Raw genomic sequence first — 24,376 nt, 5'->3', positions numbered from 1 at the left:
TGGGTGCTAAAAGTTAAAAAAAGTTCAGGTAAAAGTGTTCTCCTTTTAGAGATAAAAATTATTAAAATTTATGTCCAAATTCGTTGTACGCCTCTGATAAAAACATGATCTCTCGTTTCTATAGCAACATTTAGTCTTGACAAAAGTTTTATTGTTACAGTTGCTAGGATTTATTAAAATAAATTAATTTTACCTATTTATCTTTCAGTAGCGTGTAAAAAGGTTGGATAAGGGTTAATTTTCCCCTTATAATTTTGATAACACAAAATAAGTTTTTCAGACTTCTTAGACCTCGCGAAGAACTGTCAATTTTGTTGTACGTACCTTTCAATAACACCCTGTATATGAATTTCAACATATATTACATATTTATGAAATGTCTTTTTATCAAGATACCGAACAACAAAAATGAAAAAAAAAAGTACCATGTTGGGACAACTTGTAGGTAATTTATGTCATACGGTTTTTATTGGAGCAACATTAAAAATTGATTTGAAAAAATACCAGCTATTGTGAAATTGACACTATTCGAAATATCGTGTTGCACACTATTAATTGCTCATTAAAAATTAATATTTTTTTATTTTTGCGAACAAAAAATAATAATTTTATTCATCATTTTTATAAAACTTACTTAAATTTGCGCTTGCTCTGCTGGAACGCGTTTGCGCAATGTGCAACATATACATATTTTCTGTTATTGTTGGTGGTTCAAAAAGTATTTTGTGTAAGTTCATGGTGTTTGTCCTATTGTGAATTGTGATTATCGGTACTGCGATAAATTCAGAATAGTGCAATAAATACCGTTTTGTCAAGAAAACAGTACTAACCCTACATAACCTCACTTCTGCAAGCAATGCAGAAAATGCAGTTTCTCAACACGTAAGTATATTTAAGAGGTTTAATATTTCTGAATATAAGCACATTATGAATGTAGAGATAAAATGATGAATGTCCGGGCGCAACCAAAAAAAAGAAGAAATCCAGTTAGAAATTGCGGGAGATACGCAGAAATTGAATGAATTGGTAAGCATTTATTATTCTTATTATTAACTCCTAGTATTTATAAACTAGTTAGTTTCAGACTGATAATAATGTTTATTTGCCAGGAAGAGAAGATGTAAAAAACATGTACCTATGCAATTTTGAAGAAATTATTAATAATGAACCAAATTGCTTTCAAGTTTTCAGGGCAAGGAAAAAATAAGCTCTCTTTTAGTGAACTCACAATTAACAAGGCTACAATATGTAAAGTTATGTGATTTCTTAAAAATTACGAAATTTGTAAGTTAATTTAATTGTAGGTACCACACGGAAACGTCACAAAAACGCCACAACTGCTGAAATTTAAAAAATGGTAGGACCTCATTAAGCGCAGACAAAAGCAAGAATGAATTCTCATCGAAAAAAACATGAGGTATGATTTTTTTTATTTTAATTAATTATATCGCTTTTCAATGAATTGGTTATAGAGCAAATAATTATTAAATAAATATTTCTGTATAACGATTGAAATGTAGCAGAACATTGTTATTTCCATTGACAATGTATTTTTATTTCATTGTAAGTTGGCAGTGTATTTTTATGTTTAAAAAATTTATATTGTGTTTCACATCAGGTGATTTTTTAAATTTATGCTCTGGTTGCCCATGAAGCTTATGCCAGCAGTTTCAGTTTCACTGCTGACATAAGTATCATGGGTAACTACAGCAAAAATTAAAAAACAATCACCCGGTACAAATTTTCAACGAATTGGTTCTAGGACAAATAATTTTTAAATGTATAAATATTGCCGCAACGTTTCAAATACACTGTTATTTCCAGTGACAATATATTTTTGTGTTTAATAAATTTTATATTGTATTCCATACAAGTTTTTTTTATATCCATACCCCCTTTCATATGAAAAACATTTATTAAATGTTCTGAACTAAATAAGTATTAAACATTGAAAATAAATATATATTCAATATTTAAAACCAATATTGATTTTTAAAAAAAAAATCTGTCGTTACCCATATTATTTAAATGTTAGAACTTCAATATTGATTACATATAAAATGTTACTGGGGATCACTTGTTATATTATAACTGAAAAGACGACTATGTATATTAAGAAAAAAGGCAAAAGATGAGCCCCGCCCACCCACCCTACCTCAATTGTGATGACTTTTTTTTAATCGTCGAGAGCCAAAGGAGCAGAATTTAATTGCAAAATCCTTCTTATTCCTCTACAAGAAATTACCATGTAAGACATGTTTTTCAATTTAATGTTATTCAAAGAATACCATGTATATTAAGAAAAAATTAAAGCCAAAGATTAAGCTCCACCCGTACCTGCCCTGATCTAAATAGTAATTAAGTTTTCATTGGTTCGCAGACCTAGGGGCGGAGCCTAATTACAAAACCAATTATTCCTTACAAAAATTTACTATTTCAAACGTGTTTTAAGTTTCTAAAAATAAAAAAATCATCACAATTGAGATGGGGTGGGTGGGCGGGTTTTTAATTTTTTTTTCTTAATATACATAATATTCTTTGAACAGCACGATACTCAAAAACATGTTTTATTTCCTTGTAAAGGAATAACCATTTTGCAGTTAAGCTCAGCTCCCTTGATTCACAGTGAATAAAAAAAATCATCACAATTGAGATAGGGTGGGTGGGCGGGCTTATATTTTTCCTTTTTGTTTTAATATGTGTAGACGTCTTTTCACAACATGAAACTTAAAACATATTTAAAATGGAAAATTTATATACGGAAGTATTGATTTTGCAATTGGGTTCCGCTCCATAATTCCAAAATCCATATTTCCTGGCAAAAATGTACCATTTTAACCCTGTTTTAAGTTTCTTGTTGTGAAAAGATGGCTATGTATATTAAGAAAAAAAAGCAAAATATAAGCCCCGCCCACCCGCCCTGTCTCAATTCTGATGATTTTTTCTTATTCGTTATAAGCTCAGGGGCGGAGCGTAATTTCAAAATCGATATTTCCTTATACAAATCTACCATTTTAAACATGTTTTCAGTTTCTTGTTGTGAAAATAAGATGACTACACATATTAAGAAAAAAAGGCAAGATGGAACTTTTAGGTCGATTTATGAACGTCACGTCATATTAAACATATATCAAATGCCCAAGTGTTCTCATTGCGTCGGTCTCCCCTATCTTAAACTTAAAATTTAAAATAGTTTGTTTTTAAGAATGTTCAAGTTGAGTTATGTGTAATTTTTGATGAATAACAATTGTTTTAGTATTTTTGATCTGTCATGTCATGACTTTATTTTTTTAACATGGATCATAAACATAACAATATTATTATCACTGGTTTTCCCCTACCTTGAAAATTAAAAATAGTTTTGCAAGAATTTTCATGTTGAGTTGTGTGTACATTTTACAATTTTTTTGCACAATCAGTACTGTTTTTTTAGTGATTTCATATTTTTATCTCTGGATTCAATATCTTTTGACCTTATTTACTTAACCTATAAATCGAATTTATCAAAATAACACACTATTTAATTTTTATTATTTATTTGCAAAGGAATGTAAGAAACTTATGACGAACAGCGGCAAAATTAATTCAACTTAAACTTAGCAGCTGGAAGACCTTTGACCCCCAGTCCAGTCACTCGATAAGTGGCACCAGTAACATCAGGATTGGGTTCGTTTCCCCAAGACAAATTCGCCGAGGTTACAAACAATTCATCCAAATTGGGTCCACCAAAAACCACAGCACTCACCTAAAAATCAACTTACATTCTCTTCAAAAAATTATTTTTAGCCCTCACGTCTTTCACAGGCATGATGATGGTATCCAACAAGGTCTCACTTTTGCTTCCATCAATTTTCACAACACGACCGCCTGTGAATATAGCCACCCACAGGTTACCATCGGAGTCTATGGTCATGCCATCGGGTCCTCCTTGAATGTCATGTTGCTTAAGGGTGAACCAGGGTTGCCTATTGGCTAGAACGTCCCCACAATGACAGTGAACCATTAAAATCATAGATTAAAATTGTAAATTGCTACTTACAGACAGTGCCTGTGGTGATGTCAAAGTCAAAGTGGTCAATCCTGCCTTCTAGAGAGTCTATGTAGAACATTTTTTTGGTTTTATAATTGAAGGCGATTCCATTGGGACAACGCACTTTTGTGATATGAGTTTTGAGTTGTTTGGTTGCATCAAGACTGTATAGGGCACCTACAGGTGGGGTTTGGGCAAAGTCTTTGGCGATGTTGTAGTCGCCGGTCCATAGTCTACCAGAGGAGTCGCATCTTCCGTCATTAAAGGTCTTTGGAGCATCCACTTCACACAGTTTTTCTATTATTTGTATATTGTCATCTTCGCCGTCCCACGATATTATAACGATTTCGTTTCCTAATGATACGATAAATTCGTTTTCTTTACCTTCGATGGGTATTATAAAGGAGGGTTGTTTTTCTAATAATAGACAACAATTAAAATATATATAATTTAGGTAAGTAGACAAAAATTTACCAACTGCTACCTTGGTGAATTTCTTTGTTGAAGGTGTATACTTTAATAATTTTTGTCCCCATATATCCACAAAATACAGGGTTTGGCTGGCTATGTCCCAGAATGGTCCTTCACCCAGGACGCACCCTTCAGTTACTTTTTCCACTGTCGGCATTGTTTTATAACGTTTTTCACCTTAGTGATAGACAAACTATGAGAATATCAAACAACTTTTTTATTTAGTAATCTTTGTCTGCTATATAACCCTAAGGCTATTATCTAATCAGTGTAGAAAAACGTGCGACGATGAGAATAACGCACGCATTTAAACTTTCAAGGACAATCATATTAAATAACAAAAAGAATATTGTAAATTTGGTTGATCATATTGAAATTGTACAAAATACATATTAAATGTATTACTGGTTGCATAGATGTGTTATGAAGAAGAATTATGACATTTGAACTTATCAAACAAAATTAATCACTGAGTTTAAAATTAACTGCTGGAAGCCCTTTAGAACCGGTTTCTGTCACTCTATAAAGGGCACCGCCTCCAGGAGCACCGGGTTTCATTTCCGCTGACGCTCCACGAGCTGTGGTGACATACAATTCATCCAAATTTTGTCCCCCAAAAGTTACAGAAGTCACCTAAAACACTCATTATTAATTGATTAAACGACTTCAATAAGTGTGGTAATAAATATCTACATATTCAGTAGGAAAATGTACGGTATCCAGCAACGTTTCCGGTTTACCACCATCAACTTTCAAAACACGGCCTGCGGCAACTGCAGCAACCCATAGATTCCCATCAGAGTCTATGGTCATACCATCAGGTATACCACGGATACTGAATTTTTTAAAAGTAAACCATACCCGTCTATTGGCTAAAACTGGGTGTTAAAAAAAGTCACGTCGATTTGGATTCTTACAAATAGTGCCAGTGATAAGGTGATAATATCAAAATCGAACTGATCCACGCTTCCCGCCAACGAATCTATAAAGAACATTTTTTTCGTTTTGTCGTTGAAGGCCATTCCGTTGGCACAACGAATTTTATGGGCGTGAATTTTCAGTTGTTTGGTTGAGTCGATGCTGTATAGAACACCCAGTGGTTGAGTTTTGGCAAAGTCCGCTGCAAGACTGTGGGCACCTAAAATGTTCAAAATTTTGTATAAAAGTATTGTGATAATTCAAACATCCCGCCTTAAATTGACATGTGAAAGCTCGATAAGGAACCGCGCACTTCGCCTCCACCACGTGTTTCTGTGTTATTTACCTCAATTCCATTTTAAATGTTCAGTTTAAATGAGTCTAATATTCAACTACCACCGAACAAGTGTTAAAAAATAATTCTTATTTGAGATTAAGATTGGACATCAGATAATTTATATGATGGAAACATTAGTCAATAAAATATTTACAAAATTAGCTTAGATTTATAAAACCAAAAGATCTGGTGTGAAGTAAAATTTGTGTAGACAAAAATATACGTGAGATTATAAACTGCAGATCATGAAAATTTACGTTCAATTTAAATTATACAACAAAGAAAATTGCTGAAGTTAAAATTTGAGAGATAAATATTTTATGTCCATTCGAGTTATTGATTAAATTTTAAAAAGTGAAGTTATTCAGCTGGATTGTGGACCATCGTCTTGCATTCCCCTAAAACAAACACATAAAAAAATATAGCACGCAATATGGAGGTTCAAAATGGCGTCGGACGAGTGCGTCCTTCAAAAAATGCGTCAAAAATATGTCTCCTAGATTTAAACAAAAAGTTTACATTACGTTAAATTATGCCACACTCTATCAACGATTCAAACAAACAATTTACATTGTGTTAAATTATGCCTTGATTACAGTTACTTAAAAATTCAACGGTCGGTTCTAGAAAAACGGTTGGAGTTATCAAAGAAACGAGGCCGGAAGTGAGTTCTAGAGCTCGAAATCTACAAGAAAATGTATTCAGTTAGGTTTTGAAAATGTCAAAAATTGGCGGAAATTTGAAGAAGGGGGGAGTATTGGAAAAATTTCACTTTTAAAGAAGTTGTCTAAAAATACTCAAAAAATTCAGGGATGTAGATCTCGACGTGCTAATTCCAAAAATATGACGCATATATGTTCATCCCGCAACATTTTCAAACTGTGCGGTTTTAAAGACAAATTTTTCAAAATTTCTAAAATTTCGAGATTTAAACTGTCGATGTCGATTCTAGAAAAACTATTAGATATATTAAAGAAACAAGGCCGGAAGTGAGTTCTAGGGCCCGAAATTTACAAGAAAATATATTTAGTGAAGTTTCGAAAATGGTCAAAAATGGGCCAAAGTTTGAAGAAGGGGGGAGTAATGGAAAAATTTCACTTTTAAAAAGTTGTCTAAAAATACTCAAAAAATCCAGGGATGTAGATCTCGACGTGCTAATTCCAAAAATATGACGCACATATGTTCATCCCGCATCATTTTCAAAATGTGCAGTTTCAAAGACAAATTTTTCAAAATTTCCAAAAATTTCGAGATTTAAACTGTCGATTCTTGAAAAACTATTAGATATATTAAAGAAACAAGGACGGAAGTGAGTTCCAGGGCCCAAAATCTACAAGAAAATATGTTTAGTGAAGTTTCGAAAATGGTCAAAAATGGGCCGAAATTTGAAGAAGGGGGGAGTATTGGAAAAATTTGATGTTTAAAGAAGTTGTCTAAAGATACTCAAAAAATTCAGGGATGCAGATCTCGACGTGCTAATTCCAAAAATATGACGCATATATGTTCATCCCGCAACATTTTCAAAATGTGCGATTTTAAAGACAAATTTTTCAAAATTTCTAAAAATTTCGAGATTTAAACTGTCGATTCTAGAAAAACTATTAGATAAATTAAAGATACAAGGCCGCAAGCGAGTTCTAGGGCCCGAAATCTACAAGAAAATATATTTAGTGAAGTTTCGAAAAAGGTCAAAAATGGGCCGAAATTTGAAGAAGGGGGAAATATTGGAAAAATTTTACTTTTAAAGAAGTTGTCTAAAAATACTCAAAAAATCCAGGGATTTAGATCTCGACGTGACAATTCCAAAAATATGATGCATATATGTTCATCCCGCAACATTTTCAAAATGTGCGGTTTTAAAAACAAATTTTTCAAAATTTCCAAAAATTTCGAAATTTCAACGGTCGATTCTAGAAAAACTGTTGGAGATATAGATGAAACAAGATCGGAAGTGAGTTCCAGGGCTCGAAATTTACAAGAAAATATATTTAGTGAAGTTTCGAAAATGGTCAAAAATGGGCCGAAATTTGAAGAAGGGGGGAGTATTGGAAAAATTTCACTTTTAAAGAAGTTGTCTAAAAATACTCAAAAAATTCAGGGATGTAGATCTCGACGTGCTAATTCCAAAAATATGACGGATATATGTTCATCCCGCAACATTTTCAAAATGTGCGGTTTTAAAGACAAATTTTTCAAAATTTCCAAAAATTTCGAATTTCAACGGTCGATTCTAGAAAAACTGTTGGAGATATGAATGAAACAAGTTCGGAAGTGAGTTCCAGGGCCCGAAATCTACAAGAAAATATATTTAGTGAAGTTTCGAAAATGGTCAAAAATGGGCCGAAATTTGAAGAAGGGGAAGTATTGGAAAAATTTCACTTTTAAAGAAGTTGTCTAAAAATACTCAAAAAAATCAGGGATGTAGATCTCGACGTGCTAATTCCAAAAATATGACGCATATATGTTCATCCCGCAACATTTTCAAAATGTGCGGTTTTAAAGACAAATTTTTCAAAATTTCCAAAAATTTCGAAATTTCAACGGTCGATTCTAGAAAAACTGTTGGAGATATGAATGAAACAAGATCGGAAGTGAGTTCCAGGGCTCGAAATTGACAACAAAATATATTTAGTGAAGTTTCGAAAATGGTCAAAAATGGGCCGAAATTAGAAGAAGGGGGGAGTATTGGAAAAATTTCACTTTTAAAGAAGTTGTCTAAAAATACTAAAAAAATTCAGGGATGTAGATCTCGACGTGCTAATTCCAAAAATATGACGCTTATATGTTCAACTCGCAACATTTTCAAAATGTGCGGTTTTAAAGACAAATTTTTCAAAATATCTAAAAATTTCGAGATTTAAACTGTCGATTCTCGAAAAACTATTAGATATATTAAAGAAACAAGGCCGGAAGTGAGTTCTAGGGCCCGAAATCTACAAGAAATTATATTTAATGAAGTTTCGAAAATGGTCAAAAATGGTCCGAAATTTGGAGAAGGGGGGAGTATTGGAAAAATTTCACTTTTAAAGAAGTTGTCTAAAACTACTCAAAAAATTCAAGGATGTAGATCTCGACGTGCTAATTCCAAAAATATGACGCTTATATGTTCAACTCGCAACATTTTCAAAATGTGCGGTTTTAAAGACAAATTTTTCAAAATATCTAAAAATTTCGAGATTTAAACTGTCGATTCTCGAAAAACTATTAGATATATTAAAGAAACAAGGCCGGAAGTGAGTTCTAGGGCCCGAAATCTACAAGAAATTATATTTAATGAAGTTTCGAAAATGGTCAAAAATGGTCCGAAATTTGGAGAAGGGGGGAGTATTGGAAAAATTTCACTTTTAAAGAAGTTGTCTAAAACTACTCAAAAAATTCAGGGATGTAGATCTCGACGTGCTAATTCCAAAAATATGACGCATATATGTTCATCCCGCAACTTTTTCAAAATGTGCGGTTTTAAAGAAAAATTTTTCAATATTTCCAAAAATTTCGAGATTTCAACGGTCGATTCTAGAAAAACTGTTGGAGATATGAACAAAACAAGATCGAAAGTGAGTTCCAGGGCTCGAAATTTACAAGAAAATATATTTAGTGAAGTTTCGAAAATGATCAAAAATGGTCCGAAATTTGAAGAAGGGGGAAGTATTGGAAAAATTTCACTGTTAAAGAAGTTGTCTAAAAATACTCAAAAAATTCAGGGATGTAGATCTCGACGTGCTAATTCCAAAAATATGACGCATATATGTTCATGCCGCAACATTTTCAAAATGTGCAGTTTTAAAGACAAATTTTTCAAAATTTCTAAAAATTTCGAAATTTCAACGGTCGATTCTAGAAAAACTATTAGATATATTAAAGAAACAAGGCCGGAAGTGAGTTCTAGGGCCCGAAATCTACAAGAAAATATATTTAGTGAAGTTTCGAAAATGGTCAAAAATGGTCCGAAATTTGAAGAAGGGGGGAGTATTGGAAAAATTTCACTTTTAAAGAAGTTGTCTAAAAATACTCAAAAAATTCAGGGATGTAGATCTCGACGTGCTAATTCCAAAAATATGACGCATATATGCTCATCCCGCAACATTTTCAAAATGTGCGGTTTTAAAGACATATTTTTCAAAATTTCCAAAAATTTCGAGATTTAAACTGTCGATTCTAGAAAAATGATTAGATATATTAAAGAAACAAGGCCGGAAGGAGTTCTATATATTTAGTGAAGTTTCGAATCGTTATCAAAGAGACGAGGCCGGAAGTGAGTTCTAGAGTTCTAAATCTACAAGAAAATGTATTTAGTTGAGTTTCGAAAATGTCAAAAATTGGCCGAAATTTGAAGAAGGGCGGAGTATTGGAAAAATTTCACTTTTAAAAAAGTTGTCTAAAAATCGTGAAAAAATTCAGGGACGTAGATCTCGACATGCAGGTTCCAAAAATATAGCATGTTGATGGTAACGGAGTAACATTTTTGAAAGAATCAGTATGAATCGCGAATTTTTGTAAATTTCAAAAATTTCGATAATTCTGTAAAACAATTAGCTTTGAGAGTTTATATCGTGGACTGTTTATCCCACACAAAACACATGATCAATAAACAATGATAATAATGATGATAACTGTCTAAGTAGAGAAATCTTTAATCTTGTGTGAAGAATTAAGAAGTGTTACTATGTATAAGAGTCCAGAGACTTATTCATAATTAAATAAACAAAATCAAACGAGTCCTGACTAAGTGAATTTCACGAAATCTCCTAGCAAGTGTTTATCTAAACAAATTCCTGATTGTTAAATTGTGTTAAAACTAGTTAACGATTAAACTCCTAACATGAACTGTGAATTTACAAACAATAAAACAAATTTATACATGTGTTAGCGTCGTTGGAAAAAACCGCAAGAATTTTTTTCAGCGCGAAATTTTGATTCAAATTCGGTCACCACAGTATATTTCGTATGTGTTGCAGTTTACAACTTACCAACCCACAATCTTCCAGAAGAATCGCATTTTGCGTCATTGAAAACGTATGGCGTTTCTTCAGAGGTCTCCACTCCACAGATGTTTTCTAATATTTTAACATCTTCACTTTCGCCGTCCCAGGATACAACTGCTAAATCGTTTCGTAGTGATACGAGAAATTGGTTCTTTTTGTTTTCGATGGGTATAATAAAAGAAGGTGATTTTTCTACGAAAAAAATGAAATCATAAATAGTCTAGTATAACAAAAAATGTACCAATTGTCGCTTTAGTAAGTTTGTTGGTCGATGGCGTATACTTGAGTATTTGTTTTCCGGATATGTCGACAAAATATAAACTTTGACTGGAAACGTCCCAGTGGGGTCCTTCACCAAGTGAAGTACAACTATCAGTTATTTTTTCCACTGTTGGCATGTTCAGATATTTTATAACACAGAAAACTAAAAGTTTTATCTTTTATATAAGTACAAGTACATTTATCTAATCAGGAGGATACAACGGATGTTCTAGTGATAAATAACAGAATAGATATCGTGTTAATCATTTAGTTTGAAATTAGCCGCTGGAAGACCTTGGACACCAAGTCCTGTTACTCTGTAAATAGCCCCAGCAGCAGGACGACTTGGTTTTACTCCTCTGAAGTATATAAAACCTGTAGTGACATATAATTCGTCCAAATTTTGTCCACCAAAAGTCACAGAAGTCACCTAGAAGTAACCACAATTGTAGATTTCGTTACACAAAAAAATACCAACCTGTTCAGTCGGAATATTCACAGTATCCAACAAAGTTTCACTTTTACTACCATCAACTTTGACAACCCGACTTGCCCCAACAACAGCGACCCACAGATTACCATCTGAGTCTATAGTCATACCATCGGGAATACCCGGGATGCCCAATTTTTCCAAAGTGAACCAACGTACCCTGTTAGCTAAAACCCACTTATTAAAATGTTCAAACTCTGAAACTAAGATATATACATACAAATAGTGCCAGAGGTGGCGTCAAAATCAAATCGATCAACCCCTCCCAAAGAATCTATGTAAAACATTTTTTTACTTTCGTTGTTGAAAGCAATTCCGTTGGAGCAACGTATTTGGTCGACGTGACTTTTGAGTTGTTTTGTGGTTTAGACGCTGTATAGAGCACCCAAAGGCTCGGTTTTGGCGAAATCGCTAGCAATGCTGTGGGCACCTGAAAAAATTGTCGTTTGGGTTTTCAAAATTAGTATAAATTGTTACCAGCCCATAGTCTTCCAGAGCAGTCACATTTTGCATCATTAAAGAGTTTTGGAGTTTCTGCTGGAGTCTCAACTCCACATATTTTCTGTAGAATTTTTATATTGTTGCTTTCGTCGTCCCATGATATTATAACAAGTTCGTTTTGTTGTGATATAATAAACTGGTTGGTTTCGCCTTCAACGGGTATAATAAATGAGGGTGCTTTTTCTAAAATAAACAAATAAATTTTAACAAAATTGTATTATTTAATACCTCAATACGAAAAAATTTTACCAACTGGTACTTTAGATAGTTTCTTTGTAGATGGAGTATATTTTAGGATGTTTTTGTCTATTAAGTCGATAAAGTAGAGACTTTGGGTGGCTACGTCCCAGTGGGGACCTTCCCCAAGCATACAACCCTCGACAATTCTTTCTACTGTTACCATTGTGCTTCACTGATTTCGTACTACTATAACTAAAATATTGTTTGTAGTTGAATTATCTAATCAGCTCGTCGGTAGATATAAAACAAGCATAAATGATCTTGAGATGATTTTTTTTTTTTATTTAAGTGATCGTCAAATTTGTTCCATTAGATTCAATAGATAGATAGCAATAATGTGGCATTGAAACACTTGTATAATCTTTTGATCTCTTATCCAAACCATTACGATGCATTTTATTGCAATTAAAAAATATTACACAACAGATGTAAATTTACACATTAAGTTTAAAATTAACAGCTGGGAGGCCTTTAGTTCCAAGTCCTGTAACCCTGTATACAGCACCCGCACCAGGACCACTTGGTTTCATTTCTCCGAATTCTATACCCCCTGTAGTGACGTACAGCTCATCCAAATTTGGTCCCCCGAAAGCCACAGAAGTTACCTGTAAAATCCCCCTGTACAAAATTTTTCACAACCCAAAAAATGCCAACCTGTTCAGTCTGAATGTTAACCGTGTCCAGCAAAGTTTCAGATTTATGACCATCCAGTTTCAGTACACGACTTCCTCCGAAAACTGCGACCCATAGATTGCCATCGGAATCTATGGTCATTCCGTCGGGAAAACCAGGGATGCCCAATTTTTTTAAAGTAAACCAGGGTTTTCGGTTGGCTGTAATCTGTCTGTCAAAATGGTTAATAGTAGTGTTTTAATTTCTTACAGATGGTGGCACTGGCTAGATCAAAGTCAAACTGGTCAACGCTGCCTGCCAAAGAGTCGATGTAAAACATTTTCTGTGTTTGGTCGTTGAAGGCTAGTCCATTGGAGCAGAAGATTTTGTCGACGTGACTTTTGAGTTGCTTTTTGGTGTCAATACTGTATAGAGTGCCTACGGGTTGGGTTTTGGCGAAGTCTGCGGCGATGCTGAGAGTTCCTAGGGGAAAAATGGTCAATTTTGGGTTCTTTTTGTGTGTATTGTTAATTACCCGCCCATAGTTTCCCCAAGGAGTCACATTTAGCGTCGTTGAATGATTTCGGGGTTTCGGTTGAAGTCTCCACTCCACAGATATTTTGCACGATTTTGATGTTGTCACTTTCGCCGTCCCAGGATATTATAGCCAGTTCGTTTCCTTGTGAAATAACGAATTCGTTCTTTTTTCCGTCTACAGGTATTACAAATGAAGCTTGTTTTTCTAAAAAATAAATCAATAAATAAATAACAGTAATCAGTTGTCAATTCTTACCAAGTGTAACTTTCGTCAGTTTGTTGGTCGATGGTGTATACTTCAGTATCTGTTTTCTTGGTACGTCAACCAAAAACAAACTTTGACTGGAAGCGTCCCAATGGGGTCCTTCCCCCAAACCACAGCTTTCAGTTACTTTTTCTACAGTTGGCATTGTTTAGATAATTTTTGATACAACTAGTAAGAAGTTGGACTTGTCAGTGGCTATAAATAACATCGATCTTTTATATAAACAATGAATTATCTAATCAATTAGACTCATCGTTCACTCGAAAACAAAACACATAATTTATCTGGAGTTGTTTTAAATTTTTAAATCCATTTAGCCAGAGAACTTAGAGAAGCGACTTTACTTTCGACAAATTGACACTATATTTACCAGAATATTACAAGCTGCTTACTGTTTCCTTCACTTTAATTCAGGTCACACGAATTACAGTTCGTCGTCTGAGAACTTGTTTGATCTACAGACCAAAGCGCACTCAGGCCAATGTCGACTCTAAGCGTTCGGAAACGAATTGATTTATAAGCCATGATCCGTGATCTGATACACATCCTAACCGATTTCGACCATAAGTTCTGCTGTTTCAACTTTCGAATTCTCAGTTTTTCGAAATTTTAGTTTGGGGACTTTTCAGTTTACTCCTATTTATTTTTCAATTTTTCGATTTTACAATTTCTCAATTTTTCAATTTCTCGGTTTTCAGTTTTTCTCTTCAATTTTACGATTTTTAAATATTTCGATTTTTCAATTTTTGACTGTTATAAACTCTTTATTTGTCGATTTTTCAATTAATGTTTTTGGTTTTTCAATTTTTTCAGGTTTCGATTTTTCAATTTCACTTTTTTGATTTTTCGATTTCTCAATTTTTCCATTCTTTAGATTCTCAGTTTTTGGATATTTCAGTGTTTTTCGATGTGTCGACTTTTTACTTTTTCGATTTTTAAATTTTAGATTTCTCAATTTTTTGGTATTTTAACTTTTCAATATTTAAAATTTTAGATTTTTCCATTTCTCGATTTTTCATTTCAGCTCTTCCATATTTCAATTTTTCAAATGTTTCGATTTCTTAATCTTTTGATTTTTCGACTTCCCGGTTTTAGATTTTCTGCTTTCAATTGTCGTTTTAAATTTTTCGATTTTTCAATGTTTTGATTTCTCGATTTAGTTTCCCATTTTTAGTTTTTCTTTCATTTTTCAGTTTTTCGATATTTCAGTTTGGGATTTTTCAATATTTCGATTTTTCGATGTGTCGATTTTTTTACTTTTTCGATTTTTCAATTTTTGGATTTTACAATTTCTCGGTTTTCAGCTTTTCTCTTCAATTTTACGATTTTTAAATATTTAGATTTTTCAATTTTTGACTTTTATAAACCCTTTATTTGTCGATTTTTCAGTTAATGTTTTTTGGTTTTTCAATTTTTCTATTTTTTCAGGTTTCGATTTTTCAACTTCACTTTTTTTATTTTTCGATTTCTCAATTTTTCCATTCTTAGATTCTCAGTTTTTGGATATTTCAGTGTTGGGATTTTTCAGTTTTTCTTTCATTTTTCAGTTTTTCGATATTTCAGTATTGGGATTTTTCAAAATTTCTGTTCTTCGACTTTTTCACTTTTGACTTCTCAATTTTTCGACGTGTCGACATTTTACTTTTTCGATTTTTAAATTCTAGATTTCTCAATTTTTTGGTATTTTAAATTTTCAATATTTAAAATTTTAGATTTTTCCATTTCTCGATTTTTCATTTCAGCTCTTCCATATTTCAATTTTTCAAATGTTTCGATTTCTTAATCTTTCGATTTTTCGACTTACCGGTTTTAGATTTTCTGTTTTTCAATTGTCGTTTTTTCAAATTTTCGATTTTTCAATTTTTCAAATTTGACATTTATAAATTGTCAATTTCTTGACTTTCGAGGGTTTCGATATTCCTGTTCTTCGATTCTTTAATTTTTCTATTTTTCAGGTTTTCGATTTTTTATTTTTTAATTTTTCTAAGGTTTCAATTTTTCGACTTCACTTTTTGGATTTTTCTATTGCTCAATTTTTCAACTTTTTAGTTTCTCAGTTTTTGGATATTTCAGTTTTCGGATTTTTCAATATTTCGATTCTTCGGCTTTTCGATTTTTGACTCCTGGATTTTTCGATGTGTCGATTTTTTTACTTTTTCGATTTTTAAATTTTAGATTTTTTATTTTTAAAATTTTAGATTTTTCGATTCTCGATTTTTCATTTCAGTTCTTCGACATTTCAATTTTTCAAGTTTCCGAATTTTTCAAATGTTTCGATTTCTTAGTCTTTTGATTTTTCGATTTCCCGGTTTTAGATTTTGTGTTTTTCAATTGTCATCGATTTTTTAATTTTTCAAATTTGACTTTTATAAACTCTTAATTTTTCGATTTTTCAATTAATCGATGTTTCGATTTTCCTGTTCTTCAATTCTTTAATTTTTTGATTTTTCAGGTTTTTGATTTTTCAGTTTTTCGATTTTTTAAGGTTTCTATTTTTCGACTTCACTTTTAATTTGATTATCCGATTTTTCAGTTTTTAGATATTTCAGTTTTAGGATTTTTCAATATTTCAATTCTTCGGCTTTTCTATTTTTGACTTCTGGGTTTTTCGATGTGTCTACCTTTTTAGTTTTTCGATTTTTCCATTTTTCGATTTTAAAATTTTAGATTTTTCAATCTTTTGATATTTTAATTTTTCAATATTTCTTAATATTTCTATTTTTCGACTTCCTGGTTTTAGATGTTCTGTTTTTCAATTTTTCGATTTGTTAATTTTTGATTCCCGATTTATCGACATTTGATTGTTCATATTTTCGATTTATCATTTTTTCAATTTTTTATTTTGGCCTATTTCGGTTTCTCAGTTTTTCCAGTTTTCCATTTTTTCGTTTTTTGATTTTCCGCTTTTCCAGTTTACAACTTTTAACTTTTTGTTTGGCGATTTCTCTATTTTTCGATTTTTCGACTTCATCACTTTTCGATTTCTCGTTCTTTGAATCTTTCAATCTCTCAATTTTTCGATTTTTCGAATTTTTAAGTCTTTTGATTTTTCGATTATCGAGATTTGGATTTTTCGATATTTTGATTGTCAATTTCTCAATTTATAAATTGTTCAATTTTTAACTTTTCAATTTTGACAATATTTCAGTTTATCAATTGTTCGACTTTTCGACTCCACGATTTCTTGATCTTTTGATTTTTCGATTTCTCAGTTTTTCGATGTTTCGATTTTTCAGTTATCCGATTTTTTAAATTTGGGAGTTTCGATTTCTCGATTTTTCGTTATTTGATTTTTAAATTTTACATTTTTTGATTTTTCAATGTTTTGGTTTTACGATTTTTTAAGGTTTCGATTTTTCGATTATTAAGATTTCTCGATTTTTCGAATTTTCGACTATTTTAATTGTTTTTTTTCTCACTGTTAATGTCATACAGTGTATCGAAAACAACCACAAAAATTGTCACTAAAAACGAAAAAAAATGAAGTTTTTTGATTGGCACCGAATATTTAAATTTGGCGCTTGCCTTTGGCGGTTGAGGACTCCAATGTCAATAAGGGTGGTTTTGCAAAATCAGCCTGTGTGTCGCATCTATATTAATCTATGATTTAGCTTTATTATTGACTTCTGATTGTTACATTTTGACAAAACAACTGCAAAATTTAAACAGTTAGTCTAAAATTAACAGCTGGGACGCCTTTAACCTCAAGTCCTGTAACTCTATAAATGGCACCTGCAGCAAGATCACTTGGTTTCGTCTCTTCAGACCCTATATACGCTGTGGTTACATACAACTCATCCAAATTTGGTCCTCCGAAAGCTACAGAAGTTACCTGTAAAACTGTCCGTTGTACAAAACTTTTTCAAAAAAATAGTTGTCTAAGTACGTTTTCAGCAGGAATTTTAACTGTATCGAGCAAAGTTTCGCATTTGTAGCCGTCGATTTTCAACACACAACTTCCTCCGAAAACTGCGACCCATAGATTGCCTTCAGAGTCCATGGTCATGCCATCGGGGACACCGGGGATGGATACTTTTTGTAAAGTAAACCAAACTTTCCTGTTGGCTGCAATATTTTTATAAAAATAGTCAATTTTTTTTAGTTAAAATTTCTTACAGATGGTGCCACTAGAAATGTCAAAGTCGAATTGGTCAACGCTGCCTGCCAAAGAGTCGATGTAGAACATTTTCTTGGTTTTGTTATTGAACGCTATTCCATTAGAACAGTGGATTTTATCAGCGTGGTTTTTGAGTTGTTTTGTCGCATCAATACTGTACAGATTGCCTACAGGCTGGGTTTTGAAGAAGTCGTCTCCAATGGTAAAAGTTCCTAGGAAAAAACGTACTTTTGATTCGTTTTGTCAGTCGTTAAGTCATTACCGGTCCATAGTCTTCCAGACGAATCACACTTAGCATCATTGAAAGTCTTTCGACTTTCTGCTGAAGCCGCCACTTCGCAAATTTTTTGCACTATTTTCACGTTTTCACTTTCGCCGTCCCAAGATACTACAACCAGTTCGTTCTCTTGTGATAAAAGGAATTCGTTAGTTTTTCCTTCCACGGGTATAATAAATGTAGGTCGTTTTGCTAAAAAAAGGGATAACTGATATACCCATTTTATTGTAACAAAGAGAAAATGCTTACCAACTGGAACCTTTATCAGTTTCTTGGTCGATGGTGTGTACTTCAGAATACGATTTCCTACTACGTCAATAAACAGTAAACTTTGGCTGGGAATATCCCAGTGTGGTCCTTCACCCAGGCCACAACTTTCGGTTATTTTTTCTACGGTTGGCATTATCTTGTAATTTTTTATACAACACAACTAAGGAGATGTTCGAGAGTGTTTTGCTTGATTACTTTATGACTTCGATCTTATGTAAGAAATAAGTTATCTAATCAGTGACAATTTTAGCAATCACTGAAAAACAAACATGATTAATCTTGAGTTATATCATATAAATTAATTTAGGTTTTTAAGAATGTTCTTGTCATGAAAAACTATACCGGGTGTCTGGAAAATGGCGGATTAACTCTTTAGTACGTTATGGACAGGCGTTCGGGAGTCCCAAAAATAATAAAAAACTTATAGGAGTCCTTTTTTAGGACAATAAACATAATAACCAAACTAAAATATTTGAAAATCGGAAAATTGTATCATTGAAACAGTAAAGAATATAACAATTTTAAAATGAAAAATCCAAAAATTTCAAAATAAAAATCGAAAAAGTAAAAAATCAAATTCTCGAATTTTCATTTTTTAATTGTTCAAAAAAAGGACAAATTTATTCAAACTGAACTTTTGAAAAACCGAAAAATCCTAAAATAATTAAAAATCGAAAAATGGAAAAATCAACAAAAGAAACAATTTTGCAGTTTTTCGTTATAAAATTTCTCAAATTCTCAATTTTTAATTCTTTATTTTCTCGATTTTTCATTTTTTAATTATTCAACAAAAGCACAAATTTATTCAAACATGAAAATGTGAAAAATATGAAAAATGAGAAAATTTAAAAATTGAGAAGTCGAAGAATCGAAAAAATAAAGAAAAATTGAAAAAACCGAAAAAATGAGAATCAAAAATTAAAAAATGAAACTTGAAATATCCAAAAATTGCAAAATTGAAAAATCGAAAAATCAAAAAAATGAGAAATTAAACAAGTGGATAATTGAAAAAACAATTGAAAGATCGAAAAATTGTAATATTGAAACCTGAAAACCCTGTTTAACTAAATATCGAGAAAGTGAAAAATTGAAAAAACGAAAAACAAAAACTTCTATTAAATAAACAATCAAAAATACAAAAAAAAATAATTTCAAAATCCAAAAATTTTAAAATGAAAACCGGAACACTAAAATACTAAGAAATTGTAAAAAGGACAAATTTATTCAAACCGAAATTCTCAAAAAATTAAAAAATTGAGCAGTCGAAGAATTGAAAAAATAAAGGAAAATTGAAAAAACCGAAAAAATGAAAATCAAAAATTGAAAATTTAAACTTGAAATATCCAAAAATGTTAAAATTGAAAAATCAAAAAATTAAAAAAATGAGAAATTAAATAAGCGGATAATTGAAAAAAAAAACGAAAAACAAAAATTTGTATAAATTAAATAATCAAAAATACGAAAATTTTTAGTTATAAAATGAAAATAATGAGACATAATGTTAAACAAACAAAATGAAACTTGAACTATCGAAAAATTTAAAAATTGAAAAATCGAAAAATGAAAAAAATGAGAAATTAAATAAGCCGATAATTGAAAAAACAATTGAAAAATCGAAAAATTGTAATATAGAAAACTGAAAACCCTGATTAATTAAAAATCGAGAAATTGAAAAACTGAAAAAAAAACAAAAATTTGTATAAATTAAATAATCAAAAATACGAAAATTTTTAGTTACAAAATGAAAATAATGAGACGTAATGTTAAACAAACAAAATGAAACTTGAACTATCGAAAAATTTAAAAATTGAAAAATTGAGAAATTGAACAATGGGGTAATTGAAAAAACAATTGAAAAATCGAAAAATTGTAATATAGAAAACTGAAAACCCTGGTTAATTAAAAATCGAGAAAATGAAAAACTGAAAAAACGAAAAACAAATACTTCTATAAATTAAACTATCAAAATTACAAAAAAAAATTAATTTCAAAATCTAAAAATTTTAAAATGAAAACCGGAAAACTAAAATACTAAGAAATTGTAAAAAGGGACAAATTTATTCAAACCGAAATTCCCTAAAAATTATAAAACTGAAAAATCAAAAAATTAAAAAATTGAGCAGTCCAAGAATTGAAAAAATAAAGGAAAATTGAAAAAACCGAAAAAATGAAAATCAAAAATTGAAAAATTAAACTTGAAATATCCAAAAATTTTAAAATTGAAAAATTGAAAACTGAAAAAAATGAGAAATTAAATAAGCGGATAATTGAAAAAACAATTGAAAAATCCAAAAATTGTAGTATAGAAACCTGAAAACTCTGATTAATTAAAAATCGAGAAATTGAAAAATTGAAAAAAACGAAAAACAAAAATTTCTATAAATTAAATAATCAAAAATACGAAAATTTTTAGTTTCAAAATCCAAAGATTTTAAAATGAAACTTGGAAATATTGAAAAATTGAAAAATCGAAAAATTGTAATATTGAAACCTGAAAACCCTGATTAAGTAACAATTAAGAAGTTAAAAATTGAAAAAACGAAAAACAAAAATTCAAAATTCAAAAATTTTAAAATGAAAACCCGAAAACTAAAATATTAACAAATTGTAAAAACGAAACATGGAAAAATTAAAAAATTGTAACATCAAAAATACCAAAAGTTAGACCTATTTGACACTTAAAATCGAAAAATTGAAGAAATGAAAAATAAAAAAATCGAGAAACTACGGATTTCAAAAGTGAAAAAAGTTTATAGAAAAATTGAGAAATTGTACAATTGAAAAACGAAACAAGAAACAAAAAAATCGCAAAACTGAAGAAACAATAAATTGGAAAATCGAGAAACAGACAGAAGACGTAAGAAACGAAAAATTGATAAAACGACAAAGTAAACGAAAAATTGAAGAAACAAGTAAAAAAACTAAAAAACCGAATCGAAAAATTGAAGAAACGAAAAATTATGTCTAGAAATCTAAAAATTACATATTTCAAAAGTGGAAAAAAAGGTTTATTAAAAATTAGAAAATTAAAAACCGAAAAATGAGAAAACGTAAAATTGAAAAATGAAACATTAAAAAAAAGAGAAACAAAAGAATCAAAAAATTGAAGATATAAAAGATTACATCTAAAAACTGACAAAAAAAATAACACAAAATTCTCATCGAAAAATTGAAGAAACGGAAAATTTTACCAAAAAATTAAAAAAACCCAGAAACAAAGATCGAAAATTGAAGAAATGCAAAATTAAAACATCGCAATTCAAAAAATGAACAAACGATAAATTGGAAAATAGAGAAACAAAGTAAACGAGAAATTGAAGAAACAAGTGGAAAAACCAAAAAATCAAATCGGAAAATTGAAGAAACGTAACACTGAACCATCAAGAAACAAAAAGATCGAGACATTGAAGAAACGAAAAATTATATCTAAAAATCCAGAAACTATGAATTTCAAAATTTAAAAGAGGTCAACTGAAAAATTAGAAAATTAAGAAAACCGAAAAACAAAAAAAAAATCGAAAAATTGAAGAAACGAAAAATTGAAGAATCGAGAAACAAGTTAAAATAAAAATCGGCAAATTTAAAAATGAAACAATTACAAAATTGTAAATTTGAAAAAAAAAAAATTAAAAATGGAAAAATCGAAGAAATGAAAAATTCAAAATCAAAAATTGAAATACCAAACTTGAAATATCGAAATTTTAAAAAATTGGCAAACTGAAAATTGGGTAACGAAAAAAGCAATTAAGAAATGGAACAACTGAGAAAAAGTTAGAAACTGTAAAATTGAAAATTTGTAACAGTGAAACCTGAAAAGTGATAAATTAAAAATCGAGAAATTGAAAAATCGAGAAAACGAAAAATTGTAAAATCAGCAGATAGAAAATCGAAAAGATAAAAAGCAAATTAGAAAATCGAAAAATTAAAATATCTACAAATTAAAAAATTGGTCTAAAGAGTTTAGACAGTACTTCCCTCGCTGTCGGAAACTTGACGACTGCATGCCTATTGTGTTTTTTTTTCTCATTACATTTTTGTAGTGGGAATTTAAAAAAAAATTGCGATGACGTCATCAACATTTTTGCAAGGACACGTATATCAGTTGGGATAGATGTAGTGTAATACTAAGAATAAAATTAGTATATTCTCAAATTTTCGGGAAAATGAATTGGGTCGTTTTGAATATTGATTTGTAATAATCAATAAAATAACGAAACAATTTACTCACGTATACATATCAGAGGCAACTGAAAATCGTCTATGTATAAACATTCTTAATTTAAGATGACAGGCGTAACAGCATACGTGAGAGTCAAACAAAGAAACTGTAAACAAAACGACAATCGGTTTTATTGCGTCGACTTCCGCTTATTATATAAAACATTGGATTTTATTTTAATTTTTGACGGTGGAATTCACAATTGGTTGATTTAAAACATGTCTATACCATATTCGCGGAACCTAGTCAGCTATGTTTCAACCGAGTTTTAACTTTAAAAAATTTTGTGTCTACCAAATTGGGTTGGTCCAATGTAATACTAATAATAAGTGTTGCCTTTAATTTGATCAATAAAATAAATTGACTTCATTAATTTTTTTGAGCCACCCTTTAAGAAAATCTAAAAAATATGAATGGAATGATAAATCACAAGTACAAACTCATCATATTTTCTGCATTTTAGATAGGATTTATTTAGCAAAATTTAAGGGTGACGTCACCAATTTTTTTAGAAGGGATGAACAAATACATTTTGAACAAAAGTTTACCATGCTTATAATAACTTTAAAATATCTCCAAGATTTCAAAGCATTCGGTTTTGTAATTCCTGATTAAATCGATCAAATAAATTCACGCATTCATTAATTTTTTTGAGTCACACTGTATATGCAAATCCAAAAATATGAATGGAATGATAAACCACAAGTACAGACTCATCATATTTTGTACATTTTAGATAGGATTTATTCAGCAAACTTTTGGGGTGACGTCATCAATTTTTTAGGGGGGATGAGCAAATACATTTTGATAAAAAATTTACCATGCTTATAATAACTTTAAAACATCTCCAAGATTTCAAAGCATTCGGTTCTGTAAATCCTGATTAAATCAATAAAATCAATTGACGCATTCAATAATTTTTTTCAGTCACCCTGTATATGCAAATCGAAAAAATTTGAATGGAATGATAAATCACAAGAAGAGACTCACCTTATTTTGTACACTTTAGATAGGATTTATTCGGCAAAATTTTGTCGTGACGTCATAAATTTTTTAGGAGGGACGACCAAATACATTTTGATAAAAAATTTACCATGCTTATGATAACTTTAAAACATCTTCAAGATTTCGAAGCATTCGGTTTTGTAGTTAATGGGTAAATCAGTAAAATAAATTTTGCGCATTCATTAATTTTTTTGAGTCACCCTGTATATGCAAATCCAAAAAATATGAATGGAGTGATATATCACAAGCACAGACGCATCATATTTTGTACATTTTAGATAGGATTTATTTGGCAAACTTTTGAGCTGACGTCATCAAGTTTTTGGAGGGGATAACCAAATATATTTTGACTAAAGATTTATGATGCTCTTTAGAGCCTTAAAACATCTGCAACATTTCAAAACATTCGGGTTAGCAGATTCAAAATTAAATTGCAAAATGTTGTTTTATAATTTTGATTTTTTTTCCAAAAATCTGGACGTTTCGGGTAAAAACTGAATTCGGAGTCGTAAACTACATGTGTAGGACTATGTTATTTTATACAATTTAAGACCTATTTACTATGTACAATTTTGAAGTGACGTCATCGCATTAGTGGTGGGGATGATTAGACAAATTTTGGTTAGCGTTTTACCATCTACATGATATTCCTAATATAAGTACAAAATTTCACAACAATCGGTCCAGTACTTTCGGAGATTATCTGTCTAATAAAAATCCGGGACGGCAGACGGACAGACGGACGGACAGACGGACGGACAGACGGACGGACAGACGGACGGACAGACGGACGGACAGACGGACGGACAGACGGACGGACAGACAGACGGAAATGGGAGACCTA

General features: G+C 30.9%; 3 protein-coding genes, 1 long non-coding RNA gene and 2 pseudogenes across 8 annotated transcripts; 1 reads left to right on the top strand and 5 right to left on the bottom strand.

The window, feature by feature from the left end:
• Positions 1-634: 634 nt before the first annotated feature.
• Positions 635-1,845, top strand: LOC135133649 (uncharacterized). 5 transcript variants are annotated; one of them, XR_010281191.1, is made up of 5 exons: positions 638-882; positions 938-1,026; positions 1,075-1,248; positions 1,305-1,417; positions 1,473-1,844. It is a non-coding gene; the product is annotated as an uncharacterized LOC135133649 (long non-coding RNA). The 5 variants fall into 5 exon arrangements; XR_010281192.1 differs by having other exon boundaries at positions 635-882; positions 1,085-1,248; positions 1,305-1,845; XR_010281193.1 differs by having other exon boundaries at positions 639-882; positions 1,110-1,248; positions 1,305-1,844.
• Positions 1,846-3,519: 1,674 nt separating this feature from the next.
• On the bottom strand, positions 3,520-4,758 carry LOC135133661 (regucalcin-like). The gene is made up of 4 exons (XM_064062127.1): positions 4,505-4,758; positions 4,040-4,447; positions 3,794-3,972; positions 3,520-3,745 (listed from the first exon to the last, which is right to left on the bottom strand). Exons 1-4 carry the CDS (start codon positions 4,656-4,658, stop codon positions 3,581-3,583), a joined length of 906 nt encoding a protein of 301 aa, XP_063918197.1. The 5' UTR covers positions 4,659-4,758; the 3' UTR covers positions 3,520-3,580.
• Positions 4,759-4,897: 139 nt separating this feature from the next.
• On the bottom strand, positions 4,898-11,232 carry LOC135133659 (regucalcin-like; annotated as a pseudogene).
• LOC135133660 (regucalcin-like) lies at positions 11,164-12,422 on the bottom strand (annotated as a pseudogene).
• Positions 12,423-12,582: 160 nt separating this feature from the next.
• LOC135133558 (regucalcin-like) lies at positions 12,583-13,877 on the bottom strand. Its single transcript, XM_064062012.1, has 5 exons — positions 13,636-13,877; positions 13,378-13,584; positions 13,113-13,325; positions 12,885-13,063; positions 12,583-12,835 (listed from the first exon to the last, which is right to left on the bottom strand). The coding sequence occupies exons 1-5, from the start codon at positions 13,787-13,789 to the stop codon at positions 12,665-12,667; spliced, it is 924 nt and encodes a 307-aa protein (XP_063918082.1). The 5' UTR covers positions 13,790-13,877; the 3' UTR covers positions 12,583-12,664.
• A 3,362-nt stretch (positions 13,878-17,239) lies between these two features.
• On the bottom strand, positions 17,240-18,519 carry LOC135133616 (regucalcin-like). The gene is made up of 5 exons (XM_064062071.1): positions 18,288-18,519; positions 18,024-18,230; positions 17,761-17,973; positions 17,531-17,709; positions 17,240-17,476 (listed from the first exon to the last, which is right to left on the bottom strand). The coding sequence occupies exons 1-5, from the start codon at positions 18,439-18,441 to the stop codon at positions 17,306-17,308; spliced, it is 924 nt and encodes a 307-aa protein (XP_063918141.1). The 5' UTR covers positions 18,442-18,519; the 3' UTR covers positions 17,240-17,305.
• Between the last annotated feature and the right edge of the window lie 5,857 nt (positions 18,520-24,376).

This window comes from Zophobas morio, unplaced genomic scaffold, assembly GCF_036711695.1.
Source record: "Zophobas morio isolate AGI-343-1 ecotype UQ-CSIRO unplaced genomic scaffold, CSIRO_AGI_Zmor_V1 ptg000022l, whole genome shotgun sequence".
Classification (NCBI taxonomy): domain Eukaryota; kingdom Metazoa; phylum Arthropoda; class Insecta; order Coleoptera; family Tenebrionidae; genus Zophobas; species Zophobas morio.
Note: the sequence above shows the minus strand (reverse complement) of the source record. Positions and strands in the feature narration are given on the sequence as shown.